This window comes from Cavia porcellus, unplaced genomic scaffold (assembly GCF_034190915.1).
Source record: "Cavia porcellus strain 051 isolate PalLab524CR breed Dunkin Hartley unplaced genomic scaffold, mCavPor4.1 scaffold_3, whole genome shotgun sequence".
NCBI lineage: Eukaryota > Metazoa > Chordata > Mammalia > Rodentia > Caviidae > Cavia > Cavia porcellus.
This window is the reverse complement of record NW_026947486.1, coordinates 93,155,424-93,173,697: the sequence shown is the minus strand read 5'-3', so window position 1 is coordinate 93,173,697 and position 18,274 is coordinate 93,155,424. Positions and strand designations below refer to the sequence as shown.

At 44.3% G+C, this 18,274-nt stretch overlaps 2 protein-coding genes across 4 annotated transcripts in view; one reads left to right on the top strand and one right to left on the bottom strand.

The window, feature by feature from the left end:
- Positions 1-1,589: 1,589 nt before the first annotated feature.
- Positions 1,590-12,749, bottom strand: Rab33a (RAB33A, member RAS oncogene family). 2 transcript variants are annotated; one of them, XM_063246408.1, is made up of 3 exons: positions 11,896-12,749; positions 7,877-7,885; positions 2,070-2,178 (listed from the first exon to the last, which is right to left on the bottom strand). In XM_063246408.1, exons 1-3 carry the CDS (start codon positions 12,159-12,161, stop codon positions 2,070-2,072), a joined length of 384 nt encoding a protein of 127 aa, XP_063102478.1. In that variant the 5' UTR covers positions 12,162-12,749. The 2 variants fall into 2 exon arrangements, with proteins under 2 accessions (XP_003462277.1, XP_063102478.1); XM_003462229.5 differs by lacking the exon at positions 7,877-7,885 and having other exon boundaries at positions 1,590-2,178; positions 11,904-12,539.
- A 4,963-nt stretch (positions 12,750-17,712) lies between these two features.
- The window catches only part of Aifm1 (apoptosis inducing factor mitochondria associated 1), a 37,094-nt gene continuing 36,532 nt past the window's right edge, over positions 17,713-18,274 (top strand). Inside the window, exon 1 of one of the 2 annotated variants that reach the window (XM_003462234.5) lies at positions 17,713-17,991. In XM_003462234.5, the coding sequence (XP_003462282.1) occupies positions 17,886-17,991 (106 nt within the window). In that variant the 5' untranslated portion in view covers positions 17,713-17,885. The remainder of the gene's footprint in view (positions 17,992-18,274) is intronic. The other variant, XM_003462233.5, reaches the window with a different exon arrangement.

Below are 18,274 nucleotides of genomic sequence, written 5' to 3'. Positions count from 1 at the left end.
GTGGCTAAGTTACCCAGCCTGAGTTTCAATTTAGGGCCCTTCTAGTTCAGCTTTTCAGAGTACTGGCATTCCAACTGTGTGCCACCATACCCAAATCTATACTTTTTATTTTTTTGTCTTTTTTTATCGGTACCAGGGATCAAACTCACGACTGCCTGCTTGCAAGGCAGGCGCTTATGCCGCTGAGCTAAATCCCCAGCCTCCACATCTCCTTTTAAGATGTGTCCATTCAAGGCCAAGTGTGGTGGTATGTGGAGGACCACCTGGACAACTCTCCTTGAAAGGAGCAGTTATCTCCATTTTTTTTTAAACCTGCCCTATTTCCATGTGGTAATATGTACAGAGCTGGCTGGGACTTTTCCTTATCCCCTCAACTGGCTTTAAGCAATGCTAATTTGTCTAGCAGAGGTGGTGATGTGAAGGTGTTGAAGCAAGGTGACAGATCAGCGTTGCCCCACTCCATAGCTCCCAAAAAGCATGTGTGAGCCCCGCTCCATGATGTCAGCCAGCATGAATTCCCAGAGCATAAAAAAATTACCTATCAGAGCTGAAGCACCAGCCACAAAACATTAGATACTACCTCAAATTGTGTTATGCAGATTACTCTTTCTGCATATCTTCTCTGCGTATTGCAGAAGTGATTTTAGGCCACCTCCTTAGCCCAGATCATGGCATTCACGAACTTTCTGCTACTACTACAGTCGCTCATCCCAGAGTCACTCTCCTCTTCATGATTAATAAAAATCTGGGTTTGGCCCTTGGCAAAGGCATTTGTTACAGTTAGCATCATTCAGGCTGGACTTAGGACCCCATTGGCTCTCCACTACTACAAATATTCTTTAGTGTCTTTATTCTCACCATGGGTCTCACTGGAAGTGGTACATTGAAATTAACTCTCTAGAATTCCGATAGCATTTCCATGGGTAGTTATTACAAATATAAACTTCCCGGACTGTGATGAGGACCAGGAGGGACTCCCTATAGTGGTGCATGTTTGTAGTTCCAACATTTGGGAATGTGATGCAGGAGGATTGCTGGAAGTCTAAAGCTAGCCTGGTATACACAGCAAGATTCTGGAGAGAGAGAGAGAGAGAGAGAGAGAGAGACAAAGACAGAGAGAGAGAGAGAGACATAGAGAGAGACAGAGAGAGACAAAGAGAGAGAGAGAGAGAGAGAGAGAGAGAGAGAGAGAGAGAGAGAGAAACACTTCTCTATCAAGTCACCTACATTATCTCTCTAGCAAAAACGTATCTGGTCCGTGTACCATCCTCACTGCATGCTCCTGACCGCTAATGACATGGAAAGAGTGAATTAGCCTGGAGAAGTGACTCAAACAATGAGAACTTCGGGTCGCATCAAAGGCAGGTAGTGAATATACATTGGCACTGGCCATTCACTCTAGGGCAGCTGCTTCCACCACTTATCACAATCATAAATGTTTCCTTGGGGCTGGGGTGCAGCTCAGTGGTAGAGCACTTGCCTAGCATGCTTAAGGGCTAGGTTCCACCCCCAGCAACAGAAAGGAAGGAAGGAAGGGAGGAAGAGAAAAAAGAATGTCTTCTGGGAGGAAAGTGAGACATAAAGCCATCTGATAATCTATACAAATTTTATTTTGATACCAATTTGTATGGAAACAAGCAGGTGTCAGCATTATGCAGGCACAGAAAAAAGGGAAAGAAAAAACTCCACTGATAATTTATCTTGTATTTACACCATTTGGTTTCAACAAGGACAGGAAGCTTTACTGTTAGCTTCCTGTGGGAACTCCAGTTTCTGCACCTTCCCCTGCTGCCTCTCAGCATCACGATACAGCAGGGATTTCTGGGCCTTCAGTCGGCAAGCCAGGCACATGAAAATCGACTCCACATTCTGGCTTTCTTTGGGGTCCTTGGCTGATGTCTCAAACAAGAGCATGTTGTGGGCATCAGCAAATTTCAGGGCTAAGTTGGAGGGCACCTGGATCTGTTCCCTCAAGTCACACTTGTTGCCCACAAGCACCTTTGGGACTAGTGGGGGTACAGCATGCCCATTGCACTCTTGGATCCACATTTTGAGGTTGGTGAAGGATGTCATCTTGGTGACGTCATACACAAACACCACTGCATGAACATTGCGGTAGTAATGCTCCACCATACTTTTGCGGAAGCGTTCCTGCCCTGCTGTGTCCCACACCTGAACCTGAAAGATACAGAAACCCAAGTGTGGAGTCAGCAAAGGAAACATGAATAGACAAGAAAAACAATGGTTCTCTAGCTTTAGAAAATGACATTACAGGGGCTGGGGATTTATCAGCCGCATAAGCACCTGCCTTGCAAGCAGGTGGTCGTGAGTTCGATCCCCGGTACAGATAAAAATGAAAAAGACAAGAAAAAAAAAAAAAGATACTCAAAAATCTTCACAGCTTTTAGAACCTGTAAAACCACTTCCAGAAATCTATACAAAAGACATAGCAGAGATGTGCTCAAATTTCTGTACAAAGATCTTAATCTCAGTATCATTTATATTTTAAAAAATACAAGAAACATCTGGGCATGGTAGCACATACCTGTAATTCCAGCTGCTTGAGAGGCTGGCGCAGAAGGACTGCAAAGTCAAGGTCAGCCTGGGCAATTTATCAAGATCCCATCTCAAAATAAAAAGATCTAGGGAGGTATCTCAGTGGTAGAACACTTGCCTAGGATGGACAAGGCCCTGGGTTCCATCCCCAGTGCTGAAGAAAAAAACCCAGGAAACAAACTAAACCTAGGAGACAGAACATGAAGGTATATATCTATACAATGGGCTATTGTGCAGCCATTAAAGATAATGGTTTCAAAGACTGAATGGTGAGAGAAATGCTCACAAAATACAAGTTTTTTAAAAATACAAAATTTTTCAGGGTTGGGAGCGTAGCTCAATAGTACAGGCTCACAGTTCAATTTCTTGTAGCCAAAAATCAAGCTATGGTCTCAATTGTGTAAAACATTAAACATATGTATATAGAACATTAGTAACTCTTTATGGGCCATGCATGGTGCCACATGCCTGTAATCCCAGCACTCGGGAGACTGAGACAAGAGGATCACAGTGAGTTCAAGACCAGCCTGGGCTACCTAGTGAGTTCAAGGCCAGCCTGAATTACAGAGTGAGACCCTGACTTGAAAAAAAAAAAAAAAAAACAAATTTAAAGTAACTATGAGCAGTGGAACTATAGGTGATATTTTCTTCTTTTTTAATTTCCCAAAGTTTCTCCTGAAAGCATGCATTACTTTTTAAAATTTTTTTGCATTTCCCTGTTGTTGCAGTAGTAAGGATTGAACCCAGGACCTTAGCACTGAGTTATATCCCCAGAGCTTTTGTAAAAAAAATTTTTTTGAAGGACTGGAGATTTAGCTCAGTGGCTCAAGCACTTGTCTGGTATTCACAAGGTCATGAGTTCAATCCCCAATACACAAAAAAAATTTTTTTGAATTCACAGCAACCCTCCTGCCTCAGCCTACAGGGTGCTGGGATTACAGGTGTGTGCCACCATGCCCAGCCTCTTCTTTTTTTAAATTTTGATACAAGTTATCCCTCAATTGCCCAGCCTGGGTTTAAATTTCTGATCTTCTGGCCTCAACCTCCGAAATGCTGAATTATAGACATGTGCCCCATCCCTGGTTTGAATTTTAATTCAGTTACAATTTTAATTCAGTCGATGTTTAAATTCACTTGTTCATTACATAAGTGATAATTTAACTCATTGAGTTTTTCTTCTGCACTTTGCCTTTTGGAATAAAAGATAGCTTATGAAGGAAAAAAGCTGATATCAATAACATGTGAAGGCACAACTCCCAAAGGGTACCCTGGATTCCACACACATTCAAACCCAGTTTTCCCCCTTTTCCATCCAACATTTTAGACAAGAGACATTCGTATTCACTGGAACTATGGCTCTGTACAATTCCCAAGGCTCTATACAATTCTAAATTATCGAAGATTTGATTATGGCCACTAACTGACTACCTTGCCTCTTCCAACAACTATGGCCTTTATATGGAGTTAACAGCAAGTATAATCTAGTAAATAAAATCGAATTTCCTGGCTGAGGGAAGACATGAAGGGCCCCCGAATCATCATTCTAATCATCCATTTTCATTGTCCTGGCTGTCCATCATCTTCTAATGACATGGCCTCCAGATTCCTTTGGCATGAGCTTCAGAGCCACTCCCTCTATTTCTGTGTTCTGTCCCCTTGGTCAGACCCTCATCTTCACTCCTAGATGACAGCAGTCCTTCAGTTTCTGGATGTTTCCACCCCATGCTGCTTTTAGACTAGCCTTCCTAAACGCCTGCTTGCATCTGCATACCAGATTCCTCTTTGGGGACTTAAGTAGCCCTCTACTGCATGTGGCGTCACATGGAAATTTTTCTGCCTACCCCAATGTGACCCTTCCCAACCTGGGCTCAGACTACTCAGCTCCACCTGGTTTATACCCACCTCTGTGGCTTTGGTCCTGTTGGTCCACCCTATGCCTACAGATTTGGTTGAACCCTTTTTGCCCTATCAAGATCCCATTATTTGTTTATTTGTTTTGGTTTTTAGTTTTTGAGACAAGGTCTCACTATGTAGTGAATGCTGGTCCTGAAGTCTATGTAGCCCAGCGTGGCCTTGACTTTTTGGTGATCCTCCTGCCTCACCCTCCCAAGTGCTGGGCTTACCAGGCATGTGCCATGGTACCCTGCCATCACCCATTCCTGAAGGCTAGGCTCAAGCCTCTACCTTTTTCCTCAAACCTCTAATTTCAGTTCTCTTTTCTTAGGAAATCCTATCGCACTTGAGTCTATATCATACCATTTAGATTATATATGTGGATTTTCTAATTGTTTCTTCAGTTCTCCGAGCACCTCTCCAACTAAACTATGACAGTCTGTCTGCATCAGGTCACTTAACATCAAGGTTGTCATTACCATCATTATTATCCTCCTCCTGATCATCATCAGAAGCTGACTTGGCCTGAGCCATCAAACTATAAGCAGTCTGGCCACCTAGATATCGTCCAGAACATTTCAGAGAGAACCTCTGAGTTTGATTAGATAGAAAAATGTAAATTGTCAAAGTCTGGTCTGTATCTGCAAACAGAGACAGAAAAGATTTTTCATTTCTTCTACCTCTCTGGTGCTCTGAACAGGAAAAAAGGGAGAACAGGATGAGTGAATAAGAGAGAGAAGTGGGAAGGGAACAGTTCCACCCTAGGAATAGTGTTACCACTTGGCTTCTGTTCTCTACTCCCCCCACACCCCCCAGCAGTCATAACTCTTGCCTCTGAGTAAGGCTGAATCCCTGTCAGCCCTCAGGCATGTGGCAGATGCTTTAACACCATGAGCTCAGGACTCTAAAAATAGCCACCACTAGCAGGAACACGGGTGGGCGTGTGTGAGGTGTTAGGCTGAGTAAGGTTGGTTATATAGCTTCCTAATTGTGTGCACCACCCAAGTTGCCAGAATTGTGGGGAGGGCCCTCTCTGCTAGAGATCTCCTCTACCTTTCTGATGCAATGCAGAGTCATAGAACTTTTATTTGGAGTCTTGGAATTTCAGTTGTAATTTCAGCTTCCATCCCCGTTCTTTATAAACCCCACCCACATTATTTGCATCCCTGTCTGAGAAGTGAAGAGGCCCAGAAGTAAGCCTCTCCGGGCAAAAAGTAAGTGGAGTGGCCTCAGAAAAGGAGGGCTCATCATCGGGGGTGACGGATACATGAAACAGTCTCTTTGTGTTTGGGGTTCAGTGTTCCTGTCCATTTCAGCACCCTCATAACCCCCTGGCCACTACCAGGCAGTAAAAGTTGTCCTCTCTCCCTTTCCTCTCTTCCCTGAGCAACCTCCATGGTTTGTACAAAGCTGATGACCACCCGTTAGGCCACATGTACACATCCCAGATCCTCATTTCTCTTAGTTACTGCAGGATGTAGTGGAGTCAAACCAACTTGGATGAAAATCTTGGCCCAAATCATGTAGTCGTTAGATATACTTCGGCCAGTTACTTTATCTTCAGTATCTTCATCTGGAAAATGAAGATAGCAATGGTGATCATGCAGGGACACTGTGAGGATTACTATCCCTTGTAAATACTTGCCACTGTGGCTCAATATGGTTATTCCTGAGTACAGAATCCCCAGGGGGTTGGTTCTAGAACTCATGTGCATGCCCAGATCACAGAAGCTCAAGTCCCTTATATAAGATAATGTATTTTTATATATAATCTATGCACATCCTTCCATATGCTTAAAGTCATCTCTAGTGTACTTATAACACCAAAAACAATGCAAATGCTTGTTGTTGTAAGGTATTATTTAGGGAAGAATGTCAAGGAAAAACTCTTTACATATTTAATGCACACACAGGTTTTTTCTAGATTCTTTTGATCCTTCATTAGTTGGATCCTCAGCTATGGAACCCATATACACTGTATACACTTTCCCTTGCCCTCTGAGAAGCCTCAAAACTCTGTCACTTAATCTAGATGGACAACTGAGTGGGTGCTATTGGAAAGGCAGCATTCCAGCTCCTGTACTTAGTAGCTGTGTAAATTACAAGCCAAGTCATTTAGCCTTCCACCACTAAACTTCATCTCTGTAAAGGGAACTTGATCCTCCCATGATTGCCAGGATGATCAAATAAAATAACAAATGAGAAAGAGCTTTCGCCAAATGCAAATTGCTCTACAAATATTAGTTATTGTTATTGTCGTGGAAAGCCCATTAGCCTGTTAGTATTGCTCCTTGGATCCATTGGTTCTCATCCTGGAAAGCAGAGAAAGCTTAGCTTCTGGAAGCTGAAATAGAGCCAAGGCCAGGGAAGTCCACTACGGAGAGAGAGAGAGAGAGGCATGCCGTCAACATGCCATGCTTGGCGAGGCAGGCCCAAACTGATGGGGTGTTGGAGGAAGGTTAAGGGGCACAGTGTGGTAGCTGCCAAGGCTAAATGGAGCCTTTTAAACCACCTTCCCTGGGGCTATCCCTGCATGAGTCAGCTTCGGCAAGCCCCCAGCCCCTGCACGTGCTCTTAGCTGACATGAGGATTTCTTTTCTCCCGGGAACATATCTGGCATCTTTCCTATAGATGAGGCATGAATGTCCTTTTGTTGGAGGCCAGTAGCAGAGGGTAGAAGTGCCTGAAAAAGGAGACAAATATGTCTGTAACCTTTGTGGTGTGCCTCAGTGGTTGATGGTAAAAGTTTAAAAGAAATCTTCAACTAACTGGACTGTCCCATATGCATGTAAGATAATATTCAAATCTGACATTGAATGGCAAGGAGGACAGAGACAGATACAGAGCAACACACACAGAAAGAGAGGCAGCGAGGGAGACAGAGAAACACACACTGGTGGGTAATGTACCATTAAGCTAACTGGCAGAAGATGGGAGCTCAGAAGCCCTCAGGAAGACATGATGTCATTCTGACTGCAGACAGCTTCTGAGGAACACTGAGCTCAGCCTCCATCCACTTGGTATTGTAACATAGGAAGGTGGGTTTTCCTGGGTATCAGCAGAGGAAGAGAATTCCACAGTCTTGGGCTGCACCTGCCACAGTGACAGCTGACCTGAAGTTTGACCTGACCCAAGGGCAGGGGGAGGAGGTGCCCAGCCTGTGGGAGGAAGCAACACAGGAGGGTTGCTTCCGTGAAATTTTACTTTATAAGTGACTCCTCCATGCCCCTATTATTGTCTTCCAATATTTATAGCCTGAAATAGACTCAACACATTTTAGTTAAACCCAGAGGTAATGGACATGTAATTGTCATTAAGGGAAGCTCTACCCTTCCTTTGAGGGTTGGGGGATGCCACCATCTTTCCTAAGCTGATATTAGAGAAAAACTATTAGTTTTCTCATATGATGTCCCATCATGCTGCTGACCTGGGTAACCTTGTGCGTGGGTTGGACTAGTGCAATTTATGTGCTCTTTTTTTTGTGATGCTGGGGATTGAATCCAGGGCCTTGTGCATGCTGGACAAGTGCTCTACCACTGAGCCACATCCTCAGCCCCTTATGTACTCCTTTAAGTCTGGCAATGCAATGCGTGGACAAAGCACCAGAAAAGAAATTAAGGAAACCTGAGTTGTAGGCCTGGTCCTATGTAACCTTGAGCAGGTCACTTTCTCTCTCTGAATCTCAGTTTCCTATCTGAGGATACTGGATTAGAGAATCTCTATGGTCTCTTTTTCTCTGAACATTCTAATTCTTACACCTATGATGAAATAGCAAAGATGCAAAAAGTAATACCCAAGTACTCAGTGCAGTGTCCTGGGTACAAGTGAAGGAGACTTCATTATGGCAGTATTGGGGATAGAACCCAGGGCCTTGGGGATGTTAGTCAAGCACTGTAGCACTTAGCTACATCCCCCAGCCCTGAAGGAGACAATTTGAAAGCTCCTAGGCCCCTGACCTAGAAGAGACCAGGTTGGCTTCCTGGCAGCCTACTGAGCACATCTCTCTCAATCTAGGGGGCTAGATACTATTGTCCCCTAGAGTAGAGCACAATGGTGAAAATCACAGCCTCTAAATCTGGAATCCTAAACCCAGGGAAGACAGCTGGTGATGGGCTCAAGAGTCAAAGACTGTAACTCAGACCCATGTATGATTGGGCAAGTTATGTCACCTCTGTTATCCTCAGTTCTTTTATCTATAAAGAGGGAATAACAATAATCCACATTTCATAAAAGTTCTATAGAAATAACACAATGCTTATAAAGTGCCTAGTTTGAGCTCTTTGTTAATTCAATCAATAGAAATTGTTATTCTTATTACTGCCTACTCATTGGAGGCTGTTCTTGAGTTCATGTTTACCAGAAATACTGGATTTTATTTTATTTATTTATTTTTTTATCGGTATGGGGGATTGAACTCACGACCACCTGCTTGCAAGGCAGGTGCTTATGCCGCTGAGCTAAATCCCCAGCCCAAATACTGGATTTTAAATGCTGTGATGATATGCGTTGGGAGACACAGTGACTGGAGAAGCCAAATGGGGTTTCAGTGCCCTAGGGATGGCTCTGATGATTAACAATATAACTTCAACTACAAGCAAGTCAGTCAACCCCTAGGCTGGGTTGTCACATGTGCCACCCTGGGAAATAGAGAGCAGCTCAGGAGAGGCTACATCCTGCTCTGGGGCTGAGAACAAGAACTGACTGAGACCTGTCTCCCCCTTTCCTTCCAGGGCTGGTGTTTTATAACCCTACAACCTCCTATTGCTGGCTGTGGCCTAGGGCTGTCTCAGCCTGTCATGTTAGACTCCTCTCTCTCCCAATGGGGGAACCCCTTAGCAGTAATCTCTGAGCATGGTTTTGGTGCTTGTTCCTTGAAAACCTCCAGGACAGCCAGAGCAGGGGGCAAAAATCTCCTATCCAGACCATGTGCCAGCTTCCATGCTTTGTTGTCTTGCCACGGACATGCTGGTCTCCTGCCTTAAGGTTGCAGCCGATTGACAGGAGGCAGGTTCTGTCTCCCTGCCTCCACACTCCACCCTGAGTTCCTGCAGACTCTGCCCTCGAGGGCTCCTCCTTGAGCAGTGTCACAAGGCTTTGTCCTTTTGAAAATATCATCTTCCCAAAAAAGCTTGCATTAAGCATTTATCTGCACGTGATGTTGTACCGAGCTCTGTTACTAGTGAGTCACAGACTCTGCCCTCTGGGAAAAAGTCTGAACTCTGGCAGAGACTCTGAAACCCAGTTTGGCTAAGTACAGGGGTGTCAGAAGGGAAGCACATTTGCCTCCCATTCCTCGTTTTTTCAGCTCCTATTCCATCTCCCTCTAACCTAACCCTTTTCTAGACCCCCAAACATTCCTTTTTCCTCCACTCAAATTTCAGATGGATTTATTCATCCCCATTCAAATCCAAGAAACTCTGACTCACTTTAACACTTGATTTTAAACAAATGATAGTGTGAAATTTTAGGGCTTTTGAAGGTTTAAGAATCCATCCATTGGAGCTGGGGATTTAGCTCAGCGTCATAAGTGCCTGCCTGGCAAGCACAAAGCCTTGAGTTCGATCCCTGGTACCAAAAAAAAAAAGAATCCATCCATAAATATATTTCTACGTCAGATAAAAAGGAATGTTTTGGCCAGGTGTGGTAGCATATGCCTGTAATCCAGAACTTAGAAGGCTGAGGCAGGATCACTTCAAATTTGAGGTCAGCCTGGGACTACATAGTGAGTTCAAGGCAGCCTGAACTACCTAGTGAAACCCTGACTCAAAAAACAACAAACAAAAGGCATGTTTTAGACATTTCAGAATCTTATAGCCTTACGTTATAGAAGCTAGACATACTAAAGGAAGTCTGAAACATTGAAACACCTAGGAAAGGATGATGAAAGATTACTGCTTTGACTTTAAGGTGGACAGGGACAATTTACTCCTAAAATGCAGGAAACAAAAAATATCACAGATTTAAAGAATTCTCTCTTCCTTCCTCTATCTCTGTCTGTCTCTGTCTCTGTCTCTCTCTCTCTCTCTTTCCCTTAGACTTTCCCTTATTAGCACTGAGCTGTCCATCTTCCTGACATCTAGTCTAGTGCTTTGGTCTGGTTTATGAAGTCATTTTATAACATTCATTTTAATCATCAAGGAGTCAGGAGTCTTGCACAGTTTGGAGTATTTTATCAGTCTCATCAATTGCTCAGTCCTCCTCTCCACCCAGAATATAGGCCCTGAGGGCTGGGAAAAGAGCTCACGGACAGAGCTCTTGCCTATCATGTGGGAGGCCCTGGGTTCTGTTCTCAGGTAATGCAAACACAGAGAAAGAAGCCTTGTGGTGAGTTGGGCTGTCTGGCCAGCAAGAGGTTTGCCTCTACTTGACTTTCTCTGGGGTCTAACCATAGGCTCAGAAAAAGGTCAACTGGGCTGGCCATGCAGCTTAGTGATACTACACTTGCCTAGCATGCATGAGGTCCTGTGGGGGTTTAACCTCCAGTACCTCCAAAAAAAACAGGGTCAACTGTGGTTTTAGAGGAGTTGGCCTTTCATGTCCCGAGTGCCTTTTTAGGTGCTTTCTCCCATCATGCTGACTGCTTCTCCTCCCTATGACACACAAAGTTGCCCTTGCCACGTCCTCCTTTCCACCTGCACTGTACATCAACATATTACTGTCTTACTGAATTGCTACCTTTTCTGAACTAAAGACAAGCACAAATAGGAATATTTGTACTGAGCCTATTTGATAAACTAATGGGTGGGTCCACAGCACTTTTCTTGGCCTTCAAATACTTGCTTTGCATTTTTACAAAGGCCTTCTGAAAAAAATAGCAGCAGTATGAATAGTGCACTGTACATTTGTTAGGTACCCAGGCAAGTAAAAAATATACATTTGAGAAGAATAAAGAACAAGTTTCACCTATTATGAAGGTGACAGCCCATGACCCTATTTTTGTCTTTAAAATGGCTCATGGTTTTGTGTCATAACCACCTTACTTTAATCTACAATTTAAAATAAAGCAGCTTTAATTCTCTATGGATTTCCATTCTTTTCTCTAATGACAGGGGCTTAACCAAAGTGCTTTTCTGTAGCCTATTGGCACCCAAGGTGTGTAAAGTGCTTTGAGATCCATCCCACAGCCTAGGACTAAGGGGATGTCTCATGCCTCCCTCTGCCCGCAGATGCCGCTGCTCCCACTCAGGGTCAGGGATGAGATCAAACATGCTTTTCCTGGCAGGAGCTGTCAGGCAGAGGCAAAGGGTAACAAGGCAACCAGTGCTGCTTACCCTAAAAAATCAGGTGAGTTGGGGACAGCCTCACAGAGATAGGCAAAAAGGGATGAGTACCTATCGAGGGTCTTGAGCTCAGCAAGCAGTCACACAACAAACACCGGACGTTTACTAGAGCTATAGCTCAGGCAAAGCCTCCTCCCTGATTCCTCCCTTCCAACAACTGGCCGACTGCCTCACCTTGATCTTCTCGCCCTCGATTTCCACCGTCTTCTCCCTGAAGTCCACACCAATGGTGGCTTCAGTCTTGTCCGGAAAGGTCCCCCCACAGAAGCGGAAGGTCAGGCAGGTCTTGCCCACGTTGGAGTCCCCAATCACAATGATTTTGAAGATGCGAATCTGCACGTACTGGTCCAGAGAAGAGTCCAGCTCCACAGATGCCAGGCCAGTGGCCGAGGAAGGCTGCAGACTCCCATGGCCCAGGATGGGCTGCGCCATCTCCCTGGGACCAGACCGGGGCCCCAATCCCCCTTGAGGGCTCCACACAAAGAAAACGGCCACGTTAGTGCGCTAGAGGCGAGCAAGCTTTGTGCGTGTGCGTGTGTGTCTGTGAGTGTGTCCGCCCGAGTGTGCGTGCGCCGGCAGCGTGTGTGTGCGCGCACGCGCGCGCACGTGAAAGGGATGCTTCTCATCCAAGATCCCCCTCCTCCTCCAGTGCACCCTCCTTGCAGCTCCTAGGCACAGGCACAAAAGCCAGGAAGAGAAAAGCAGGCAAGCAGCGAGTCTTCTCTCATCTGTGCATGCCCTCGGATGGGGCTCTTGGGGACTGCGCCTTTGCGCAGAGATCTTCCCGTTTGGACCCCAGGGACACGCTGGAGAGAGGAGACCCAAGGAAGAAAGGGAGGGGATGGGGAAACACACACACACTGCCTCACAATAGACTTCCTTCCTCTTGCCCCCATTTATACCATAGGTATCACGCTCCCCACCCCCACTTGCTCCTAGTGCAAAGGATCAGCCAGCAGGAAGCACCGCTGGGGAGGACAAAGAGAGCTGCACCTTAAGCATCACCAGACCACCTTGGCCCTCGGTGCAACAGAACTCGCCCTGAGGGGGGTGGAGTGGGGATCGGAGATACCTCTTTCGCCTCTAGAGCAAGAGGCAGCCTTGCTGCGCTTTCTGTGTTCCGGGTGCTCTCGCCCAAGCCTAGGGATAAAGTGATACTCTGTATTTAGTAAGCAGGTGCGCTGGTGGGATGCAAGGAGCCAGAGGGCACTGCCAAGATATTCAATGATGGGGTGGGGTAGGGGCCCGCGCAGCCTAAAGGAGGGAGACGGGGTGTGGGTTTGCGTGTGTAGCGGATGCCACAGTTTCTGTCACAGATTTGCCAGATGTAGGGGGGGCACGTACCAGGTGCCAACCTCCCCTTATCACACCACGAGCACCCATCCTCTGAATGTTCAGGAGAGTTGCTCCCATTGGCTACCACAGTCGGTTGTGTTTCACTGGCCAATAGGGAAGGCCCGCCACGGGAGAGGACCATGCAGAGGATAGGAGAAGGGGGAAACCTAGTGATAGTAGCGCCAGCAAAAGGGGACTTCGTTTCTGTGGCTAAACATTACAGACCCAGGTAAGGGATCTTAAGACATAGTATAAACCCAACAGTGCCTTCCTTTCCTGAACCCTCCACATAACCATAAATCTTTCCAGAATGGTGGAGTTTTAAGGGGAGTAGGGAATCCCCAGGAGGCTTCACCCCCCTGCAACTGAATGTAGAACAAAGTGGTTCGGTCTAATTTGCCAAAAGCCTACATTATGCTTGGAAGATGATAAATGAACACAACTTTCTTACAGTATTACAGGGCAGCTTCCCAAAGCTTACTAATAATCACATGTCTTGGTCAAGGCCCTTATTCCTCTTGAAAGTGATCTGCAGGTTTAGAATGCATTTGAAATCAATTTTACTGATGTACAATTTACATATAATGAAAAGCACTCATGTTTTTAAAAATTTTACTAGTACGTTTGCAGTACATAACGATCACATTCGTTGTGGAGAGTTGGCACATATATATAGCACATCTTAATTCTTTTCCTAACCCCTTGCCCTCTCCTCCATTTCTTGAACCCCTTCCCATTTGCAAGGGACCTATCTCTGTTCCCTCTTACGTTTTATTTTGCTCTTTATTTATACTTCGAGTTTCTTATGTAAGAGAAGCCATGTAATATTTCTTTTTTTTTTTTTATCGGTACCAGGGATCGAACTTACAACTGTGCGTGCTTGCAAGGCAGGCGCTTATGCTGCTGAGCTAAATCCTCAGCCCCTGCCATGTAATATTTCTGTGTCTGACTTATTTCACTTACCATTATGGTCTAAAGGTGCATCCATTTTCCTACAAATGACTCAAATTTATCCTTTCTCATAGTAGAGTGGTAATCCATTGTGCTTACATATCAGATTTTCTTTATTCCTTCTTCTGTTTTATGTTTCTTTTCCTCTATTCATCCCCTCACATATTTCATAAGCTAAGGTAACACATTTGTATGTGAGGCTGAGCTTCAGGAATAGATAAATGTGACTAAATCCTTTCCCACTAAAACAATTCAGTGCATTGATGATACACTTGTATGCAAACTGGTATGCTACTACTTGGCCAGGTTGCTCAAAATGTTAATAAGTTACTCAAAAAGTTAATAAACTTCTTGGCTGAGTTAGCAGATGTATTTATAGCTAAACTTTTTATCATATATGTGGGTTACCCATTTCTAAAACCTTCAATTATACTACTCAATATTAAAAGCACCAAAAGAACGATTGAAACTTAATTGGCTAATCCAAGGTCTTCGTTATGAATACCAGTGATCATTGTACAGTATTTTGGTTTTTGTTTGATGTCTAGTTTGCTACATCATTCTCCTTTGTACTAGAAGCTAATGCCTCTGGTGATCTTTACATACAGAAAAATAGTTTTAGAAGAGGGGCAGTTAACTATTAATTGAATGCTTCCTGTACATATAGAAGAGGCTTTGTCAACTCATAGCTAGAATGCTAAGTTCCTGAGAAATAAAAATAAAATTATATCCAAATAAGATTATTTAGATGTATGTTTCTGACAAAAACTTGTCACTGAGTCTACCTTTTGATTTCTGGAAATGGAGTATTTCAAAGTGGTTCCTAATAAAAATATGTATTAATGAAATACATATTTTATTAATATGTATTTAATAATAAAAAATATGTATTATCTCTGTGGGATGAGGAGAGGGTCCCATTTATATTTGATGGAATTAGTTTGATACAGTATATTAATTTTCCCAAAAAAGATAAAATTTTAATTAAAATGACAAGGTTATCTCAGTGCATGCAATGCAAAAATATGAAATGTGCTTTATAATGCCTTTTAAAATCTTAAATTGTGCATCGCTAAATTGTTTCAAATATATAGTTGTTTCACAGGTACCTGATTGTCATGACTTTTAACAGTGTTTTCTAAAGCCTCTTCTACTAACAGATATGAAAGCCAGGCATGGTGGTGCATGCTTGTAATCTCAGCACTCAGGAACCTGATGCAGGTGGATCACCGTGAGTTCAAGACCAGCCTGGACTACATAGTGAAACACTGTCTCAAAAAAACTAAACAAATCACAAAAACACATACTGAGACATGATCAGCTTGTATCTCATCAATCCATATTTATTACTAGATTTTTATTATCTTCTTGTTGTTGCTATTGCTGCAGGGGTCTCCTTATGTTTCCCCAGGCTGGCCCTGAACTCCTGGGCTTTACTCAATCTTTTGCTTCACTTGTCCAGGTACGTTATTGGTTTTTATTTTAATGTTTTAAATTAAAAATTTAAATCTCATTACGCACCCGAGGCTCACCTTGAAATTGAAGTGATCCTCCTGCCTCAGCCTCACACCCCCGAGTGAGTGCTGGGATTCCAGGTATGCATCACCATCCCCAGCCGTTCTTGGTTTTTAGAAGTGTCAATAAACAGCAATGTCAGTATGGTCTTTAAAATACTAAGTACATACAAATAATTTTACCTTATTCTAGAATTTTATACTTTCAACATTTGTCTGCTGAAACAACTCTACATAAAATACCACCCTATTACCTGCTCTTCTGAACAATGATCTATTTTGCTGAATTCGTAAGGGAAACTTGCATCATTTTCACGCTAAAAGGATTCTTAGGTTCAGCTTCTGAAAACTATAACTTCATTCTCTATTCTCATTCTAGCAAGAAAAGAAAAAAGTAATTTTATCACCTACAAATATTAGAGACAAACTTTTGTCAATTTATATCTGCCCCCTACCACCATGTAACTTTTCTTAGCAATACTTTCTGTACTTTGTCTTTTATACTTCCAGGACTTTTAACAAACAGCATGATGCCTCTTGTAAGACACTTTACAAATAAGGCGAATAATATTTTTGTTGTTCTTGTATGTGTTTGGTTTGTTATTGGGCCCAAAACTCAGAGCCTTCACATTGAACTATGTTCCCAGTCCTTTCTTTAAAATTCTGAGAGCCGAGGCTGGGGATTTAGCTCAGCGGCATAAGCGCCTGCCTTGAAAGCAGGCAGTCGTGAGTTCAATCCCTGGTACCGATAAAAATGAAAAAGCCAAAAAAAAAAAAAAAAAAAAAAAATCTGAGAGCCTAGGGTGGTGGCATATACTTGTAATCCACTGGGAAGACTGAGGTTGGAGGATCGCTGTGAATTCAAGAAGACTGAACTACATAGCGAAATCTTGCCTCAAAAAATAAAAAAGTAAGTTAAATTTCGAGACAGTGTTTCACTAAGTTGCCAAGTTGCCCCAGCTGGGCTCCAACTTGATGACCCTTCTGCCTCAGATACAGCAATGGCTCAGTTAGTCTACCTAACACCTCTAAGACTGGTACATGGGGAAAGTGAAGCAATTAAATGACTTTGCAAAGTAGGAGCTATGATTCAGCCTGGCTTGGTCTGGACCCAAAGTCAAGATGCTTAACGACTAAAAATCTTCCCTTTGATTTCAACGTACTCCTTCCTGAAATATCACTCGTCTCCCTCCACTATTTGAGATCTGCTACTCGTCCTTCAACACGCAGCTCAAATATTTTTGCGTGAAATTTTTCCTTAATGATTCCATCTCAACTCTTGCCCCTTGCTCTGTGACAGGTATTATTTTAATGACTAGACTGTGACTCCTTCCTATAGTTTCCATATCCTCAAGAACTCCTTTCATACTACAGTCCAAGTAGTACTCGCTAAAAAAGAAAATGAAAAACCAACTTATTAAAGGACTCCGTAATTCAGATCTTTGAAAAAGGCATATGGTCTGCATATAGCCAAAAAATTATTTCAAATTTGTTACACTTGCCAGAGTCAAAATAATTGTATACACTCAGCTCCTCACCCTAATTGTCCCACAGCTCTCAAAGTGCCGCTTCAGGATTTTTTCTACAGAAGCGTGTGAAGCACAAACTTTCTGCCGGCATCCTGCTCCCGAGCACGGAAACCACAATAGTATGAGGCTGTTGGCAGTCGGGGACACATCATCTAAAACGTAGAATCGCACAACATACAAGTGAGACAGGGAAAAATCACGCTGAAGTATCACTTGTGCCTAAAACAGGCTGGATGGGAAGTGCCAGAAACTTGTAAAAGAAGTAAGGCGCCCCTACTAGGACCAGGGCAACAGAATCGGAAGTAACCAGTGGCCTAGAACTGGAAGGAAAAAAAGTCCGGTTCTGGGGTCTCGCTTTGAGAAGTGCTGCTGTTAATTCCCGTTACCGATGCGGCGGCAGCGGCAGCACCAGCCTCAGCCTCAGCCTCCACGACAAGCAGCTCCACTTGTCTCTCCAAACGTGCTCAAGCCAAACACACAGCCAACAATTCCCCGCAAAGTTGCTAACTCTAAAGAGGCAGGTTCAGAGAAAAGCGTGTCACTAATAGGCGCATGCGCAGATCCTCTTATTGCGAGGCCCAATCGCAATGCAGTGCTGAGTTCTACGCTTGCGCAGTAAGCCTCGGGTCGCCGCTTCTCATCTCCTGTTCTAGCAGGCCGGCTTCACTATCCAATGTCCGCCTGGAGCGGGGAGGAGGAGCCTGCGTAGTGTGCGTGGGGACTGAGGGAGGGGGTGACCGGGCCCTGGTCCCTGGTGTTTGACCCGTTGGTCGGTGCCTGAGAAGAAAAGCAGCAGGAGGAGGAGGTTAAGCGGAGCGGTGGCCGAGATGTTCCGGTGTGGAGGCCTTGCGGCGGGTGCTTTCAAGCAGAAACTGGTGCCGTTGGTGCGGACAGTGTGCGTCCGAAGCCCGAAGCAGCGGAACCGGCTCCCAGGTGACTGACCCATCCCTGGCTACCCCACCTCGACGTCCAAAGGCCTGGGTGCCAAGGGCTCCCTCGCAGCGTTCCCCAACCCCTTGTAACTCTTACACTCATTGTCGCATGAATAACAAATTGGCGGGACACAGATCCTGAGTTTGCAAGCCCGCAAGTCGGCACAGCCATGCCGACCTGACCTTCAAAGAATTTGAACCCCAGTAGTCTACTTGAGGCCTTTTCCTGGGAGGGCTTGCTGTTCGGGGTGATAGAACGACTGGTCTCTAATTGTCCATCGCCA

Coding starts and splice junctions, on each gene's coding strand:
- Rab33a (XM_003462229.5), bottom strand. CDS start 12,161: ATGGCGCAGCCCATCCTGGGCCATGGGAGTCTGCAGCCTTCCTCGGCC. Junction 2,179..11,903: donor TCGAGGGCGAGAAGATCAAG/GTGAGGCAGTCG, acceptor TGTATCTTTCAG/GTTCAGGTGTGGGACACAGC.